The sequence below is a fragment of the Staurois parvus genome, unplaced genomic scaffold (genome assembly GCF_062004578.1).
Source record: "Staurois parvus isolate SC_StPar_1 unplaced genomic scaffold, SC_StPar_1.0 ptg000649l, whole genome shotgun sequence".
Classification (NCBI taxonomy): Eukaryota; Metazoa; Chordata; class Amphibia; order Anura; family Ranidae; genus Staurois; species Staurois parvus.
Genome location: NW_028318445.1, coordinates 1,219,246 through 1,236,579, shown reverse-complemented (window position 1 = coordinate 1,236,579; position 17,334 = coordinate 1,219,246). Strand labels below are relative to the sequence as shown.

At 43.1% G+C, this 17,334-nt stretch overlaps 1 protein-coding gene across 1 annotated transcript in view; it reads right to left on the bottom strand.

Annotated features, from left to right (window-relative positions):
• The window catches only part of CLCN7 (Cl-/H+ antiporter 7), a 102,659-nt gene that overhangs the window by 62,851 nt on the left and 22,474 nt on the right, over nucleotides 1-17,334 (bottom strand). The window contains exons 2-8 of the mRNA XM_089694109.1: nucleotides 15,501-15,572; nucleotides 14,767-14,838; nucleotides 11,041-11,106; nucleotides 5,937-6,069; nucleotides 3,375-3,484; nucleotides 3,192-3,272; nucleotides 406-468 (exon numbers count right to left, since the gene is read on the bottom strand). Of these exons, the coding sequence (XP_089550235.1) occupies nucleotides 406-468; nucleotides 3,192-3,272; nucleotides 3,375-3,484; nucleotides 5,937-6,069; nucleotides 11,041-11,106; nucleotides 14,767-14,838; nucleotides 15,501-15,572 (597 nt within the window). The remainder of the gene's footprint in view (nucleotides 1-405; nucleotides 469-3,191; nucleotides 3,273-3,374; nucleotides 3,485-5,936; nucleotides 6,070-11,040; nucleotides 11,107-14,766; nucleotides 14,839-15,500; nucleotides 15,573-17,334) is intronic.

Genomic DNA, 17,334 nt, shown 5'->3' with positions numbered 1-17,334 from the left:
CAGCGGCACCACCAGCACAGATGTGAACCTAGGGTTAAAGTGAACCTGCTGCTTTGTCCTACATAGGCATAGTACAGATTTAATTTTAACTGGCCATACACATTAACATCTGATTGTACAATCTCTTTTTGATCTATGAACAATTATGCCATGAAAAAGCCTGCCCGCAGACACACTGTCCTTACATAACAGTGTTGGCAAATCTAAAGGCTTTTGTACATTCATTTTGGCCAGTTTTATGGATGGTTTACACCATTCTAGCGGTTGAACAAAGGTTTTTTTAGTTGATTGCAGCACATCTCTCTAATAGGACCTGCTGTGTCCAGAAAAACCCAATGCAAAGCAGATCAAACCCAGTCTTTAAAAGGTTGTCTGTTTTTTGTTTTTTTTTTTATAAAAACTTACCTTACCCACAGCCAATCCTCCAACTACAGACAATATGACTCCAGACACCTTCACCACCAAGGTCTGCCAAAACACCAAGATGTTTTACAGATGAATACATAAAACAGAAGCGATAGAAGGGAAAAAAGATTTTTAAAAAGTTTGGTTCAATGTTGCACCATTATTCTGCAGCGAGCTAACTTAGTGGTTGTAAAGGCTCAGTGTTTGTTTACATTCTATGCATGAAGGTAAAAAACCTTCTCTGTGCAGCTTTCCCCCCTAACACTCACCGAAGCCCCCACTCCATCCTGGAGTCTCGTCTATCCCGGGACTCCCTATCCTCATCGGCTGAGACAGCAGTGGGAGCCACTGGCTCTCGCTGCTGTCATTCACAGCCAGTGAGCTAATGAGGAGACAGAGGGAGTGGGGCTGAATGGCGGCTTCATGTGTGAATGGGCACGTGGAGCAGCGGCTGAGTGCGCATGCTCGGGTGCCCCCATACCAAGCTGCTTGCTATGAGGGAACCCGACAGGAGGGAGGGTTGAGCAGTACCAGCGGGGTCCCAAGAAGAGGAGAATCTGCGCTGCTCTGTGCAAAACCACTACACACAGAAGGCAAGTACAAACATGTTTCTTCATTTAATTTTTTAAATTAAGCCTTTAGAATCACTTTAAACCATTAGTAGTCAACTTTTTTGACAGAAAGGGTCACCGACGTCACCAAGGAGCCTCACATAAAATGAAATAAGTGTATTGCTACAGGAAGCTGTCAAAAAACGCAGCAGGAGATCACCAGAAACTGCAGGCATGTTACAAGTGATTGTCAGAGACTGCAAATGTGCTATAGGAGTTTATGGAGATCGGGGAGTCATAGACTGGATACACATAGGGATTATTTACTAAAGCTGGAGTGCGCAAAATCAGCCTCACTACTGCATAGAGACCAGCCAGCTTCCATTGCCAAAGCCTAATTGAACAAGTGGAGGTTAGGAACGGATTGGTTTCTATGCAGACATGAGCCTGGTTTTGCACTCTCCAGCTTTAGTAAATAAGCGCCACTGTAAGACTGCAACAGATCATGTCTATTAGACTCCTTTCAGAAATCAATGCTTCCAACTTTTGTGCTTCGTACAGGTCCCTTAGAAAACTATTGTGCTACATTTGCCATTTCTCTCAACAAAGTCCATTATAAAAGTTCAGGGGGAAAATTAAAATGAAAGAGGGATAGGCAGCACTGAAAATAAGATAGCATGGAAGAAACAGAACAAGCCCTTCTAGCTACTTCATAGGCCTAAGGCAGCACAGTGGCTAAATGGTTGGCACTTGCGCCTGGCAGTACTAGGGTCGTTGGTCCGAATCCCAACTACGGCACCACCTGCCTGGAGTTTGCATGTTCTCCCTGTGTGGGTTTCCTCTGGGTACTCCGGTTTCCTCCCACACTCCAAAGACATGCTGGTAGGTTAATTGGATCCTGTCTAAACTGTCCCTAGTATGTGTATGTATGAATGTGAGTTAGGGACCTTAGATTGTACGCCCCTTGAGGGTTAGGGACTGATGTGAATGTACTATATGTAAAGTGCTGCGTAAATTGACGGCACTATACAAGTACCTGAAATAATAACAACACCTATGGTAGGATAAAACAGGAGCCCCTAGGGTTTTTTTTAAAAAAACCCGTGAGCCAATATAGTGACTTTCACCTTCAGAATGTGTAACAAAATACTATTTTTTTAAAAAATGAATAAAAACCTAAAGTAAACCAAAAATAAAAACAATATGTGGTTCGCAAACACTTCACACCCAACTCATATAATAGTGTATATAATAGTAAATAAATAAATTATTGTGCTGCGCTCCCTAAAAACAAAAACAGCATGTGCATATATATCAATTTTCAGAAACATGCAATAACCCTCCTAATTGTGTTCCACTAAAAATCCACCCATGCAGCAAAAACATCCCAATATAATACACAAAAAATCCTCATAAAAAAATCACCCATGCATCAAAAAAACATCCCAGTGTAATAAACAAAAGTCCTCTTTCCCATAAATCAGCTTCAATCAAATGGATTAATTCCAGGTTTCCAAGTTCCTTATAGCAACACTGCTGCTCTATTATGTGCTCACCTATATCAATCAATTCCCCCTGATGAAGCCACGTGACCAGAGGCGTAACGCGTAGGGGAGGGGCTCTGACGTCACCACGTTCGATCGGCTTTGCTGTGATACGGCGAGTACTGAGAGAGAGTGTGATACACACTGATGGCTATTTTTACTGATGGGCTTGTTTTTATCTGTTACAATATTGCTGGAGTAATCTTCAGGAGGTTCATTCCCCAGGAGGGGTGGAAGAGGCATACTATATCCATTTATCCGTATGTCCATAGAAGAGGATTAAGTGTCCAGGTGGTTAATCAGAAACACTGAAGTGTGGAGAGATCCAAAGAAGGTGGTGGTCATCCAAAGGATCCTTCATCCTCATGTGGGATAAACTGCGTTTATTAGCCTGATAGGCTATGAATTGAGGTGAGCGCATAATAGAGCAGCAGTGTTGCTATAAGGGACTTGGAAACCTAGAATTAATCCATTTGATTGAAGCTGATTTATGGGAAAGAGGACATTTGTTTATTACACTGGGATGTTTTTTGATGCATGGGTGATTTTTTTATGAGGATTTTTTGTGTATTATATTGGGATGTTTTTGCTGCATGGGTGGATTTTTACTGGCCCCTAGGGTTGCACAATAACCTAGGCCCAAAGGATCACAAGAGAATACAATATATACACACACTTTCTTTCTCCTTACCTTAAGTCGTACAACATGTGGAATTTTCACACCGTTTAGGAAACACTTAATCTGAGGAATGCCGCTTCCGGCTGCCACTGGCTGGGAAGTAGAACAAATACATAGGAAGTTTTAAACTTATAACCAGAAATTATGGCAACAAGCCAAAAAAAAATAAATAAAAGCCAGCTTCAGAGACCTTACCTCCACGAAGGCGACAATTAGTGACCCGACCATGACAATGACAGCGTTTAAACTTGCCCACAGCAGCAAGGAGTAAGACAGTCCTCCTTGTTTTGTAAAGTTATCGATATCTAACAGAGTTCTAGATAAGGACATTAAAGCAGAACTTCACTTTCTCAATCAACATGGACCATTCTTAATTCTTATGCTGCTAGCATTAGTAAATAAATAGGAAAGTATATTATATTTACTGGTTTAAAACATTTTTTTTTTTTTTTACATTTTTTTAGTTGCTTCCTGGTTTCCATGTCTAGGCAAATGTCGTCATACATCCCAGGAGTCTTCAGGAAGGTAGGAGGGGTTTTCGCCGCTAAGCACACCTTCCTGCCTGAGCTAAGGAAAGAAGGATTCCAGGAAGTAAATGCTACATTAATCATCTGCCCTTACTCAAGATGGGCCTGGCCAGAAATGCTGGGGGGTGTATTTTGAAGAAATTTATCAACAAAATAGAGCACGGAGACATGGATGGATGTGTTTGCTTTGAATATTAACAATAAATGAATGGCGCTTTTGGTTTGTGGTGCTCAGATATAGTGTAGTTCCACTTTAAAATAACCAAACAATAACAGCTGCATGATTTCCATTATACAGGGTGCAGCAACATAACTGCCTTTTTTGAAATGCGTGCCATTCAGGCTGTAGCGACCATAGCGGGGCGGGAGTGGTCTCAGGCGACAGGCGTAGTTCTAAGGTTTTTGTTCTCTTCCAGGTCAGTCATCATCATGCGTTGGAACAGTGAGCAGCCTGCGTTTGCCGTAGGGGCCTACTTTTCGAACAGATTTTCTGTGAGCGCAACCCAACGCGCCTTTCGACATCGCTTCAATGTAGCCCCGTTGGGGGTTTTAAGGGAACACTTAAATTTCAAACTTTAAATTTTAAACTTTAAACTTAAACTTTAAGGGAAACACTTATGGCTGTTTCAAGGGAACACTTCCCGGAGCGCCTCATCTCAATAAGGGGCGATTTGGAGTGGCCAGCCCGCTCCCCTGATTTGGCCCCTTGCGACTTTTTTTTGTGGGGTTTTTTGAAATCCCGCGTTTATGTCCAAGGACCCTACAAGACCTGAAGGCCAACATCTGCGCAGAAATTGCCAACATACCCGCTGGTATGCTGGTAAGGGTCATAAAAAATGCCAGAAATCTGCTTATTCAGTGTATGGACAATGGGGGGCGTCACCTACCTGATATGATTTTCAAAACTGTGTAAAACAGAACTTTAGATATGTACCTACATTATTAAAGACAATAAAAACAATTCTGATTCATAAAATGGGTTTTATTGCGTTTTGAAAAAAGGAAGTTATGTTACCACACCCTGTACAAATGTGTATGAGGATTATTTCTGAGGAGCAAGCATGTGGATGTTTTGAAAATCCTCCCAGAGAATACAGTTCGCTGTGCAAAAATGTCAGTCTGCTGCAGGATAGAGGAAGCATTTCCTTAGTCTCCCCTCCCTCAATGATTAGAAACGATTGAACAAAATGATTGCAACTTTTTAGCAAGTCACAAGGCGACATGTACAGCAGGGTTGATCTATGTCAGCCATATGTGAACACAGCCAAGAACTGCAGTGTCTCCAGGATTTACATGATCATCATCTGAGCGGCCATCTCAGTTCAGGAAATAGACATTGACCCCGTGTGATGTCTGGACAAAGATGGTGCTGTCAGAATGGTTGGCCGCACAAACAGCAATGTGCTGGATGAAATCTATTGGAATCCTTTACATGCAATATGATAAGAAAATGGCAGCTCCAAGACAGGACAGAGGAGCAGTAGACATGTTTCACACGAACACGTGCTTACCCCCGGTTCACATCTATGCAGCTGTGCGGGCCGCGTATTGCATGGGCACGAGAGCCCATTCATTTGAATGGACTCCCGTGCTCCAGGACACGCAGGGAAAGAAGTCCCCGCACTTCTTCGGAAAACGCAGCCCGCACAGGAACCTCAGTTCCCAGTACGGTTGCGTTTCTCCAGTGTGGACGGCGTGCCATCAGAACTAATGGCACCCGCCTGCAGGGTCCGCAATTCTCTGTGAGGGTGGTGCAGTTGCACGGATTTTCGTGCGGATCCGCAGCAGCACCACCTGCACATATGTGAACCTAGCCTTAGTCATTACTGATTTTCATTTGTCAGAGGAAGCTTTAAACAGAAAACAGTAGCTGATGAAAATTGGCAATTAAACTTGAATCAGGAATAACATAAGCCCTGTACACACGATGAGAATATCGGACGAACGATCGCCCGTTTTTTTTTCGCCTCAAAACACAGCAGCCTGTGAATGGAGAGGAGTGAGAGGGCTCATATGACACAATGAGAAGAAGTCGCAGCTTGCTTCTGAGCCCATCTACTTATCCCTCATACCTTCCCTGGACATCTCAGTTGTCAAAGCACAGTGTCAGGATGTCAGGAGTCAGAGAGTTAGAAATCTGAATATCATTTCTTCAAGAACAGATTATTAGAGCCTTCAGGAAGTCTACAATGCATCATTTAGAGATTTTCTTTTTTTTAATAAAAGATACTGCTTTTAATGAGTTGGAATTTTATCCCGGCCAGCTGCTCCACCGCGATGTCGATAAAGCAAGCGATAAGCCCAGTCAGTATCCCGATCAATCCGCAGATGCCCCATCTCTTTACTTCCACACTGCGGAAAGTCTGGAGTGAGAAGAGAACACATGAGAGTAACCATTAGGGCCTTTGTCAAAGGGATTTTGTTTGCTTCCAGTGGGTTTTGCATGCCCACCCCAGTCTATGGGATTGCAAAGCCCACTTGATGCAGGTCAAATGCAAACCATATTAAAGCGGAGCTCCACTCACCCTGTCAAAAAATAAGTCAGCAGCTACAAAAACTGTAGCTGCTGACTGTTAAAAAACAGCCACTTACCTGTCCCTCGTTCCCGTGGTGTGTCCCCTGCAGCCCGTTTCACCGGCTGTCCTGTATTCCAGGAGGCCGGCATCTTCAGTGTGGGCACCCGGCTGTGATAGCTTGCGACTTCACAGCCGGGTACCCACTGCGCATGCGCGAGCAGCGCTGCACTTCATGAATGGTCCTGTAGTCTTCTGAGACCTGTCATGTGTCCCAAAAGACTACAGGAAGGGAGGGAGGGAGGACACCTTATGCTTCCATTCGCCTAGGCGATCAGACCGGAAGTGGGAGCGGGTACCTGTCAAATTCGGGTACCCGCCCCCAAAAGGTGCCATTCCTTAATGGGGAGCAGTTCTTAAAGCGGAACTTCCCCATTTGGGTGGAGCTCCGCTTTAAGGTCAACTGCAGATCAAATGCACCTGTCAGTGTATTCCAATAGGATTCAATCGGATGTGCTCACCACCCATACGGACTTGTGAAGTAGTATATATGGCTCTGGTTCATTCCTCTCAGTGCAAGTGCACCATTCTCAAGTTAGAACGTGCAAAGTCGTCCAAAGTAAATTTTTGCACGCTTACTATACTTGAGAATTACAAATAAAATTAAAAATACAACCAAACTGCGCCACATTGGGCAGAAGTGCAAATAATAGCCACAAATGAAAAAAAAAAAAAAAAGTCAAGACCATTGTCTGCATTGCACAACACAGTGCTCTGGAATATTAGCTCAGTGTTTTTACCATAACCCTTTATTTCTGCACACATCTTCGGTGATTGACAAGCATTCGGAGTGGTTGAACTACTTTTCTCGTTGTATTGCTGAAAAAAAAGTAGCGTTTCATTTGGATACATTCTGTCTGTACCAATTGTGAACTGGATGTTATGTGATATTTTGCTCTCTGTATAGTGCATATCAGAAAAAAACATTTATAAAGAAAAAAAAAAAAATAAAAAATACCCTTACATTACATGGCATTGGACAGGATCACCTTTGAGGCTAAGGCTTCATTCACACCATGAGCGCAGAAAACCTGATGGAAAATGACGCGCAGATTTCACTTGCAGAGATATCAGTTTCCATCAGTTTTCCTGCGTGCTGCACTGAGTTTTATGCATGTTGAAGATTCCTGCTCAGAAAAAATCTACACGTGATATTGGTGTTGTGGAGTGAACAGGGCACATTGAGAACAATTGATTTCGTTGTGCCCTTGCAGACCGCGTGTACAAAAACTGACATCTCTGCACCATGGTGTGACCGAGCCCTTAATTCTCAAAAGGTAACACAACAGGATAAGGATCTGGAAAAGTGACAGTCATCTTCAGTCCCGGCCGGTGATTCCCCGCCAGCGCCTGCCGATTACCGAGCATCTCCAATGGGGAGCTTTGTTTACCAACACTCCTCCTTCCTGTCAGCTCAGACACACTGCTCTGGATGGCTGTGCACAGCACAGCCATCCAGAGCAGTGTGCTTACAGTGAACAGCACACACACCACCCCATAGTAAAACACTCCCAACTCTTTGATCGCCCCTCATGTTAACCCCTTCCTGCCCAGTGCCATTAGTACAGTGTCAGTGCTTTTTTTTTTTTAGCACTGATCACTGTATTGGTGTCACTGGGGATGGCAGTGACACCATGTCAGTAACCTCCAGTGTCAGAATGCCCGCCGCAGTCCGGCTATAAGTTGCTGATTGCGCCATTATTAGTAAACAAAAAAAAATTCCAGTATCTATACCGCCATTTGTAAACACTATAACTTTCACGTAAACCGATTAACTCACATATTGGGATAGCAAAGACATAGCAGAATACATTTGGCGTAAATTTATGATAAAATTCGTTTTTTTTTTTTTTACTGGACATGTTTAATAGCAAAAAGTCAAAAATATTGTTTTTAATCTCAAAATTTGTTGGCCTTTTTTTTCTATAGCACAAAAAATGTAAAAAACGCACAGGCGATCAAATACCACCAAAAGAAAGCTCAATACGCAGGAAAAAAAAAGGACGTAAATTTAATTTGGGTGCAGCGTTGCGTTGTCAGTTAAAGTAATGCAGCGCCGTAACGCAAAAAACGGACTGGTCCAGAAGGGGGGTAAATCCTCAGGCGGGCAAGGGGTTAAATTATCGTCTGCTCAATCCAGTGCATGTTGATTCTGTTTCCAGTTGGTCTGCTTAGATTCTCCACATGGCTAACTCATTTACTCTCACCGATCTCCTTAAGGGCCAATTCACACTATGCGCTGTGACAGATGCTTTACCACATGGCAAAACTTCTGTCACCGCAGGGATACACAGGAAACAATTGTTTCCTACGTGTCTCATTCACACGCCAACACAGCCTAGCGCTGCACTGCAGAGTGTTGTGATAAAATGCAGACATGGTACATTTTATCGCAGCCACCGGCCCGAATCGCACTGCAATGTCAGGCAGAGCTCCACCCAACATTGCAGCGAATGAAGTGTACATTTTGCAATGTAGCAACGGAGAGCTGTTGCAGCGGTAAAGCACTGCGGCAGCAGCTCTCCATACAGTGTGAAGTGGGCCTAAGAACAGCTGACCACATTCCCAGATTTCCCAAAATTCTGTATATGAAATGCTGTTAAGAAAAATTTAAAATAAAAGAATTCCAACATCAACAAAAATGTAATTAAACAATTGTTGCAATTCCTCTAATGCAGGCCATAGACGGGTCGAAAACCGGCAAATTTAAAAAAAAAAAAAAGAAAAAAAAAAAAAAAAAAAAAGCTAGTAAAAACCGTACATATCACAACTACTTTGTACATCCAGGTGAATTATACCGTGTTTTTTTCATGACAAATTGGGCTTTCATTTGGTGGTAAATGGTAATGGATATCTCCTGATTTTATTTTTTATTATCAAAAGGAATACTGGCCAAAAATAGCAAAAAAAAAAAATTTTGTTTTTTAATTTAGCTGTGTGTTTCTTGTTACTACCATAACCTACCACCAAAGAACAACCCAAAATAAATTTTCCAGCTCTTGACAATCACAGTGATATCATATATGTGTATGTTATATGTGTATGTTATATGTGTATGTTATATGTAACAAACATTTTTTTCCTCTCTATGCCAGGAGTACAATGTATCTCTCTCCTCCATTCATAGATAGAGAAAAAGAAAAAAAAACAAAAAACAAGGGGCCAGGCTGTACAGTGACTGATCACAGTGATAGCCAATCAGAGGCTATCACAGCAATTTTGCGACCCAGAATCGGGAGTCCCAGGTCCCGATCGTCAGAACGGGACCCAGGGCTCTCAGTGACACCCCAGTCTTTGTGCTGGGAGTGTGCTGTGCGGCGTGCTCCCAGCACAAAGACAGGTACACAAATATGCGACCCCATGGAAAAAAGCCCAGTTCTGTGAGACTGCATATTTTTGTCAGGGGTTAATCTGCGGTTGGGTTTAGCCTATATATACTCAGCTCTGAAGCTCCCAACTCTCTATATAAACTAAGCTAAAAACTCCCCCCACCCCCCTGGGAGGTATTTACCACCCTTGATAGGGATGGCATCACACATTGTCTACATCCTGGCTGGTAAAAATCTAATACTGGGCTGCCCACACTACACACTAACCTCCCATAGACTTGGATGCAGAGAGCAAATGTGTCATTCAGGCCTATAGGGTGCGCAGGAAGCCTGGTACTAAATTACTGGACAGGATGCAGGCAATGGAGGCCACCCAACGTTGGAAGACGTATGTGAGCAACTGCAGGGGTGATTCAGCTTAGTGTTTTTTGAAGGCTGGGATGAGGGAATTACACCCAGAATTACTAAACTTCACATAGTAAGTTCAGCTGAAACAAGATTGCAGGTTGCTGTTCCCTATGAAAAAGATTGGCTGGGTTGTTCCTGCATGTTCCTGCATGTTCAACCACCCTCTTGAACGTATTTGCAGCTTAAATGTGAACACCCTAAATCCAGCCTATGGTTTACCTCTAATAAAAGCATAGCAGATGACTGATAATTTATATTACTTCTTAATTAAATACCATTTCTTTTAGAGATGCTTTTCCTGCGTTAAAGGATAGGTGCCTCCCTTAGGCCCTGGTTCACTCCGCTGAGACTTCAGGTACGACATGCAATTTACAAATCGTATCTGAGGTCGCATCTAATGTATTTTTATGGCACTGACTTAATAGGCGCAACTTCAAAAACAATTCCTGTATACCTTTTCCACCACTTCAGTGCGATTTAACTCTCAGACTAGAAGGTAAATGGCACTGAAATCGCACCTGTGTCTATATCAGCGCTACTTTGAAGTCCAGCTGAACGAGGGCTTAGACAGCTGCCCCACACTCCGCCACCGCTGCCCCTGCCCCTCACTCCGCGACAGCTACCCCTCACTCCGCGACAGCTACCCCTCACTCCGCGACAGCTACCCCTCACTCCGCGACAGCTACCCCTCACTCCGCGACAGCTACCCCTCACTCCGCGACAGCTACCCCTCACTCAGCCTCCTCTGTAGCAAATTTCTGAATAAAACATACCAATTAGGGTAAAAGCACAATTAAACCACATAATAGCAGGTTGTGTAAACTTTCCCTGCTATTTTACTGCAAGCTGCAGCACCGCCCAAAACTGAGACAGAGCTTACAATCAAGGAATTGTGTGGAAGGTTTCATGGTTTGTACAATTGCAAGCTTGCTCTCTAAAACCAACAAATCAATTGTTTGTGTAGATGGGCTTGATTTTAGAACACAAAGACTTCATAGGAGAAAATAACAGGGAAACAACTTACCGTATGGTTTATCCTTCGCTCCTCTTCAAGGAACAGCTGGTTTTCACTGTTGTCATAATCCAAACTCTACAAATAAAGCAGAAAGGACAACAAGTTGACAGCTTGCAAAAATTCTCGCTAGAGAACGCAATCAGCTTCATTTAAAAGTGATATTTCAGTTATAGGTGTAGTCAGGTGGGTTATTTCCCAATGGCTATACATGCACTTAAACACCTAGTTTAAAGGATAAGGTCACCTTTGGGAACATGTTACATGTTCCACCCGTTTTTAGGATAGAACATGTAACATGGTCCCATAGCTGCAGACGCGCCCGCCACCCCACTCTGACAGATAATATGGGGAGAAGTTTCCCTGTACTGTCAGATTTGAAAACCGTGCGGCTGTGTGGGGCTCCACCAACATGGCCGTGTCATTCATTCACGGACGTCCGTGAATGAACAGCAAGTCCTGACAGCCTTAGTGGCTGTTGGCTTGTAGTTTTCAATGAACTACCACGGTGCTGTGGAGTACCGTGGTAGTTCATTGAAGCTTCCTGTCAGAATATCTGCTTGCTCATACATCCCGTACAGCAAGCAGATATTCTGACAGGTCTGTAGGAGACCTGCATGGAATCAGCGATCTACTGATCACTGGCACAATACTTTACAGGATCCTTTGTACAAAAATCAAATACACTTTTTATAATCAAAATATGCAAGCGAGCGCTAATTGAAAATAAATATATAGTAGCTGCTAGCACTCAAGGTATAGGCAACAATCCCAACGCAAACATGTATATATAAAAGTGCAGCACTATAAACGCACAATCTGTATATTAGTAATGGTGAAGTGACCTAACATAAAATTTTTTTCATATTGATCACTTCACCATTACGAATATACAGATTGTGCGTTTATAGCACAGCACGTTTATATATGCACTTTTTTTTACCTGCAAAAAAATGTGAATTTATTATCTTTGTCCAAAAGGTGAACTTATCCTTTCAAGTGCATGTATAGCCAAGATTGGAGTAGGGAAGGGTTAGCCCTCCGATCCGGTTTTTCATTACGGTCTGTAATCTCACTGGGGAGATTTAACATCTCTTTTTCAGTAATACTTGGTACACACTGGGCTGACATAAACCCCCCCGAAAAACACAACTTAGGTGCTCGCAAGAAGCTCGCTGTACAAACTGTGCAATGTTAGTACAGCAATCTCCCAGCTGAGCTACTGTGATCAGACAGGGGGACCTACAGTGGGACCACTCCCCAAAATACGCTCGCAGGCACTGGTAGAGAGTGCTGATAGGATGCTGATCAGCAGATATTTTCCTAGCATGCCTGCTCAAAAGGAAAGAATCCGGACATTCAGCCGGCTTCTGTCGGACAGGCTGTTGTAACACACAGGTCAATTGTCAGCCGGTTTCTGCTGAACTGGCAAAGTCCAGCTGATATTCGGTCTGTGTGTACCAAAATTTTACAGTGAACACAAGAACAAATACAAGGGGGTGGGGGGGGGACATTCATCTAATGTGGACACTTGCTCCTGTGACAAGTGTCTGGGAAGGAATTCCCCTCACATTGGAGAGACTTCCTATGTTCTGTTCTTATGACAGGATATTAAAGGCAATTTACCAAAGAAGACACAGAAAGCAAAAAATAAACTGCCATTGGTATTAATCCTTTCCTGCTCGATCCAAACTAAAAGAAAAAGCTTTGACTATACATATTCTTTAAAGAGAAACAATGAGGCTGTTGGATCAAACTGCTAAACACAAATAGGTGTTGGGAGACTATGGGGTCTATGTATAAAACATATTTTGGACAAATGTCACACACATTTGTGCAGGCTGTTTGGCCATAATTTCTCTAATAGAGGAATTCCTAAGATCATCAGCTCCATCTAGTGGCAAAAATGCAGTATATCTTCTCATTGAGATATTTCAGAAAACTATTCTGCATTTTAGCTACTAGATGGAGCAGATGATTATAGGAATAAAACTATTGTAGAAATTACAGCGAACATGTGAGCAGCCTGTATGAATGTGTCTGACATTCATCCAACAAAAGTGGTATAAATGGACCCCAATAAGATATTTAGGAACTATTGGGGGGGGGGGGGGGGATATTTTACAAGTGAGCTTCAACAATTGCAATATAGCAATGAATATTGTAGAAATGGGGATGTTCTGTACATGTTCAACTCTAAAGCTATAAACCACTTCAAGTCCGGACACTTTTACCCCCTTCCCCCCCAGGCCAATTTTCAGCGCTGTCACACTTTGAATGACAATTGCGCGGTCATGCAACACTGTACCCATATTTTTATAATTTTTTTGAGACAGATAAAACTTTATTTTGGTGGTATTTATTCACCACTGAGATTATTATTTGTTTGCTATATAAATGAAAAAGTCCAAACATTTTGAAGAAAAAAAAGTGTTTTTCTTATAAAATTTTGCAAATAATCTTTCTTCATAAATCTTGGCCTAAACGTATTCATAATTTTTCAAATTTTTATTATTATTTATGGGTTTTTTTTAACATACCGTCACCCTAGCAGTACAGTATCACTATGGTAGCACTGTACTACTTCTGGGGGGTGATGAAGATTTTTTTTTCTTTTTTTACACTGATTGCTTTTACACCCATAAAGGCTGTAAAAACAATCATTTCTCCTCTCTGGCTGCATTCTTGCAGCCATTGAGAAATACTGTGTGAGCTGTGACTGGTCACAGCTTGTCACATAGTACAATACTGTTGTGAATAACCATGTACCACGTACAAAGCTGTTAATGACACTTCCCCAAACTACATCACCAACCTGACATCCATCTACCACCCAAAACGCATTCTCCGCTCCTCACAAGACCTACTCTCCAGTTCCCTGGTCTCCTCCTCCCATGCCCATCTCCAGGGCTTCCCCCATCCTCTGGAACTCACTACCCCAATCCATCAGACTGTAACCTACCCTCCTCACCTTTAGGCGCACCCTGAAAACCCATCTCTCCAGAGAAGCCTACCCCGCCCTCACCTAACTGCTGATCTCCTCCACTCCTCCTACCACTCCCTCCCCCACAGCTATTTCTTCCTGTACCACTCTCCCCTCCCTCCTAGATTGTAAGCTCCAAGGAGCAGGGCCCTCCAACCCCTCGTGTATTTCATTGTATTGTTACTGTACTGTCTCATGTATTGTCTCCCATTGTAATGTACAGCGCTGAGCAAACTGTTGGCGCGATATAAATACTGTGTAATAATAATAATAATGTGATCTCTCTGATCATTCACAGATTTCACTAGTAGTAAGCAATGATGTCAGAAGAGACATCTTGTTTACTACTGTTCCTGTGATCACTGATTGGCCAATCAGTGATCACATGAATCGGGACCTCACACAGAGGTGCCGTGCGGTCACAGGGAGCGCACACAGGCAGTGAATGCGGAGGCAGTTTATAAACGGCCACCCACGCCTGCACTGCTCCCGTCCGGCCCATGTACATAAACGGCCAGACAGGAGCAGTGCAGGAGCGGTTAAAATGGAACTTCAGTTCAACCTCAATAAATCGTGACTAATGCAGGCCATACATAGTTCGAATTCCGAAACGATTTTTCGTCTGAAAATCGAAACGCCGTTCTGCGCAACCAATGCTTTTGAAAATCGGTCGTTTTTCACGAATTTTCCAGCATTGCCCCACTAACAGAGCAAAAGTCGGCCGATTATTCAGCCTGCATTAGACTTACACATACCTCATATTTGAGCGAGAGCAGGTTTTCAGTGTGAGGAATTTCTTCGAGAACCGTGGAAGAAAGTTCCGTTTCCTACAATGAAAAACAGAAAAAAAAAGTTCAAAATATGCAGCTCTCATGGTGAACCAGTGCAGTCAAGCTGAAATACAAGTCAAGGATAGTAATGATTTTAGGGAACCTTAAGGAGCTGCAGCGAACATTCCATTCCCCTACTAAGTGACAATGGAGAAATATGCAAATATCAACTTCCTAAAAGTCAGCATTTTTATAATTTAGGCATACAAGCCCAAGCCCTTTCCCTTGACAGCCCTCATATGTAGGGATTGGCTGCTTAGGCACTGAGCCCTGCTGCGGAGCCCTCAGAGGTTGAGGTTGTGTCCTCGAAACGCGTTAGCAAGTTGGTCATCCAGGGTTCATCGTATGGACTCAGATGTTGTTTGGATCATACATCTTGTTCAGTTTGACATGCCTGTGTTATGTCCATTGTGAGTATGATACCTATTTTTGTTTCTTTAATAAATTATTTTAAACGATAATGCACTAGGTCGGTGCGCCCTTTTTCTGTTTCTCCATTTGTATCCAGTGTATTCGGACCACCCCGGTCTGTTGAGGGCAGCAAGCAGTGCATATTCCAGAAAATTCCAGAACATTCCTATTGGGTCTACTGAGTCCTTTCCTAGCGCAGGAGTAAAGTGTTTGTTGTGTTGGATGTCATTTTAACGTCTATGACTCACCGCTTCCTGATTTTCATCTCCGAGGTCCACAGTACTCAGCTGCCCGATACGAAACAGGACTGAACTAGAAAACTGGAGAAAAAAAAGAAAAAGAAAACAATCATCTGTTAAAAGTACATAGTAAGCTGTATTATGCTCAGAGGGTCACAAGTGGCATTGTGGTGTGGATCATTTGCATTAGATGCTGATATGACATGGCAGTTCTTCGATGCCAATAATCTGATGCATCCCATGGCAGTACCTACAATTTTCTCCTCCATATATTCCATACATTTGTTCTAGCACATGTTACAGTATTAGTATCCGTGTGATTGTGTAACTTTTTCCATGATAAGATCACCAGCCCTAGAGATCTAGTTAGCCTTGAAGTTCACCATGTGGTTATGTTGGAAGTTTATACTAAAAGGGTTTTGGATACAATGGAGGGAAAATTAAAGCAGAACTTAAAGCGGAGCTCCACTCACCCGTCAAAAAATAAAGTCACCAGCTACAAAAACTGTAGCTGCTGACTTTTAAAAAACAGCCACTTACCTGTCCCTCGGTCCCGTGGTGTGTCCCCCGCAGCCCATTTCACCGGCCTTCCTGTATTCCAGGAGGCCGGCATCTTCAGTGTGGGCACTGAAGACATTTAAAGCGGAGTTCCACTCACGCTGTCAAAAAATAAAAAAGTCAGAAGCTACAAAAACTGTAGCTGCTGACTTTTAAAAAAACAGCCACTTACCTGTCCCTCGGTCCCGTGGTGTGTCCTCCGCAGCCCGTTTCACCGGCCGTCCTGTATTCCAAGGAGGCCGGCATCTTCAGTGTGGGCACCCGGCTGTGACAGCTTGCGGCTTGACAGCCGGGTACCCGCTGAGCTTCATGAATGGTCCTGTAGTCTTCTGGGACCTGTCACGTGTCCCAAAAGACTACAGGGAGGGAGGGAGGACACCTTCCGCTTCCGATCGCCTAGGCCAGTGTTTCTCAATCTTTTTTTAGTCAAGGCACCCTTTAAAATTATGGACAGTCTTGAGGCACCCCAATCTAAAATAGAGTGCTTCAAGACAGTCCATAATTTTAAAAGAGCGCCCCATTCTAAAACGTGAAAAACTATTCTAATAGTTTTTATAACAGAGCAACATCCACACATGTAGGACACCCAACGTTGGAGGTGATTAACTAAAAGGCAGGGTCGTCCACCCATTGGCTTGTATACAAGTTTTGGTAAATTTTTAGACATTTTACCAAGGCACCCCTGAAGAAACCTCAAGGCACCCTGGTTGGGAAAGGCTGGCCTAGGCGATCGGACCAGAAGTAGGAGCGTGTACCTGTCAAATTTGGGTACCCGCTCCCCCCCCCCCACCCCCCAAAGGTGCCAATCCTTAATGGGGAGCGGGGGAGCAGTCCTTAAAGCAGAACTTCCCCTTTTGGGTGCAGCTCCACTTTAAGGTCTGGTTCACACCAATGAAGTTTGCTTTTGATCTGTTTTTGCAATTCTTTTTTTGCATTTCGCTTTGTGTTTTTACACGCACATTTTTACAACGGTTCCCTTTTTTTTTTTTATTAAAAGGGGACATTTTTTTGTAGCTAGGCAGAATAGAAACACAAAACATGGCAAAAACGCACAACATGTGTTTCAGCAGCATCTCCATTGAACTCCATTGTGGCAAAAACGCTGCTTTTTGCATTTAAAAAAGTCCCTGAACCTTTTAAAAAATGCGGCTGCTCAAAAATGCATAGATGTGAATGTGTCCCACAGGAAATTATTAGATGGACTGTAGTGCATTTTTTTTTGCATAAACCACTAAAAAAACGCATTGGTGTGAACCAGGCCTAACTGTATCTGAGCCCCAGCGAC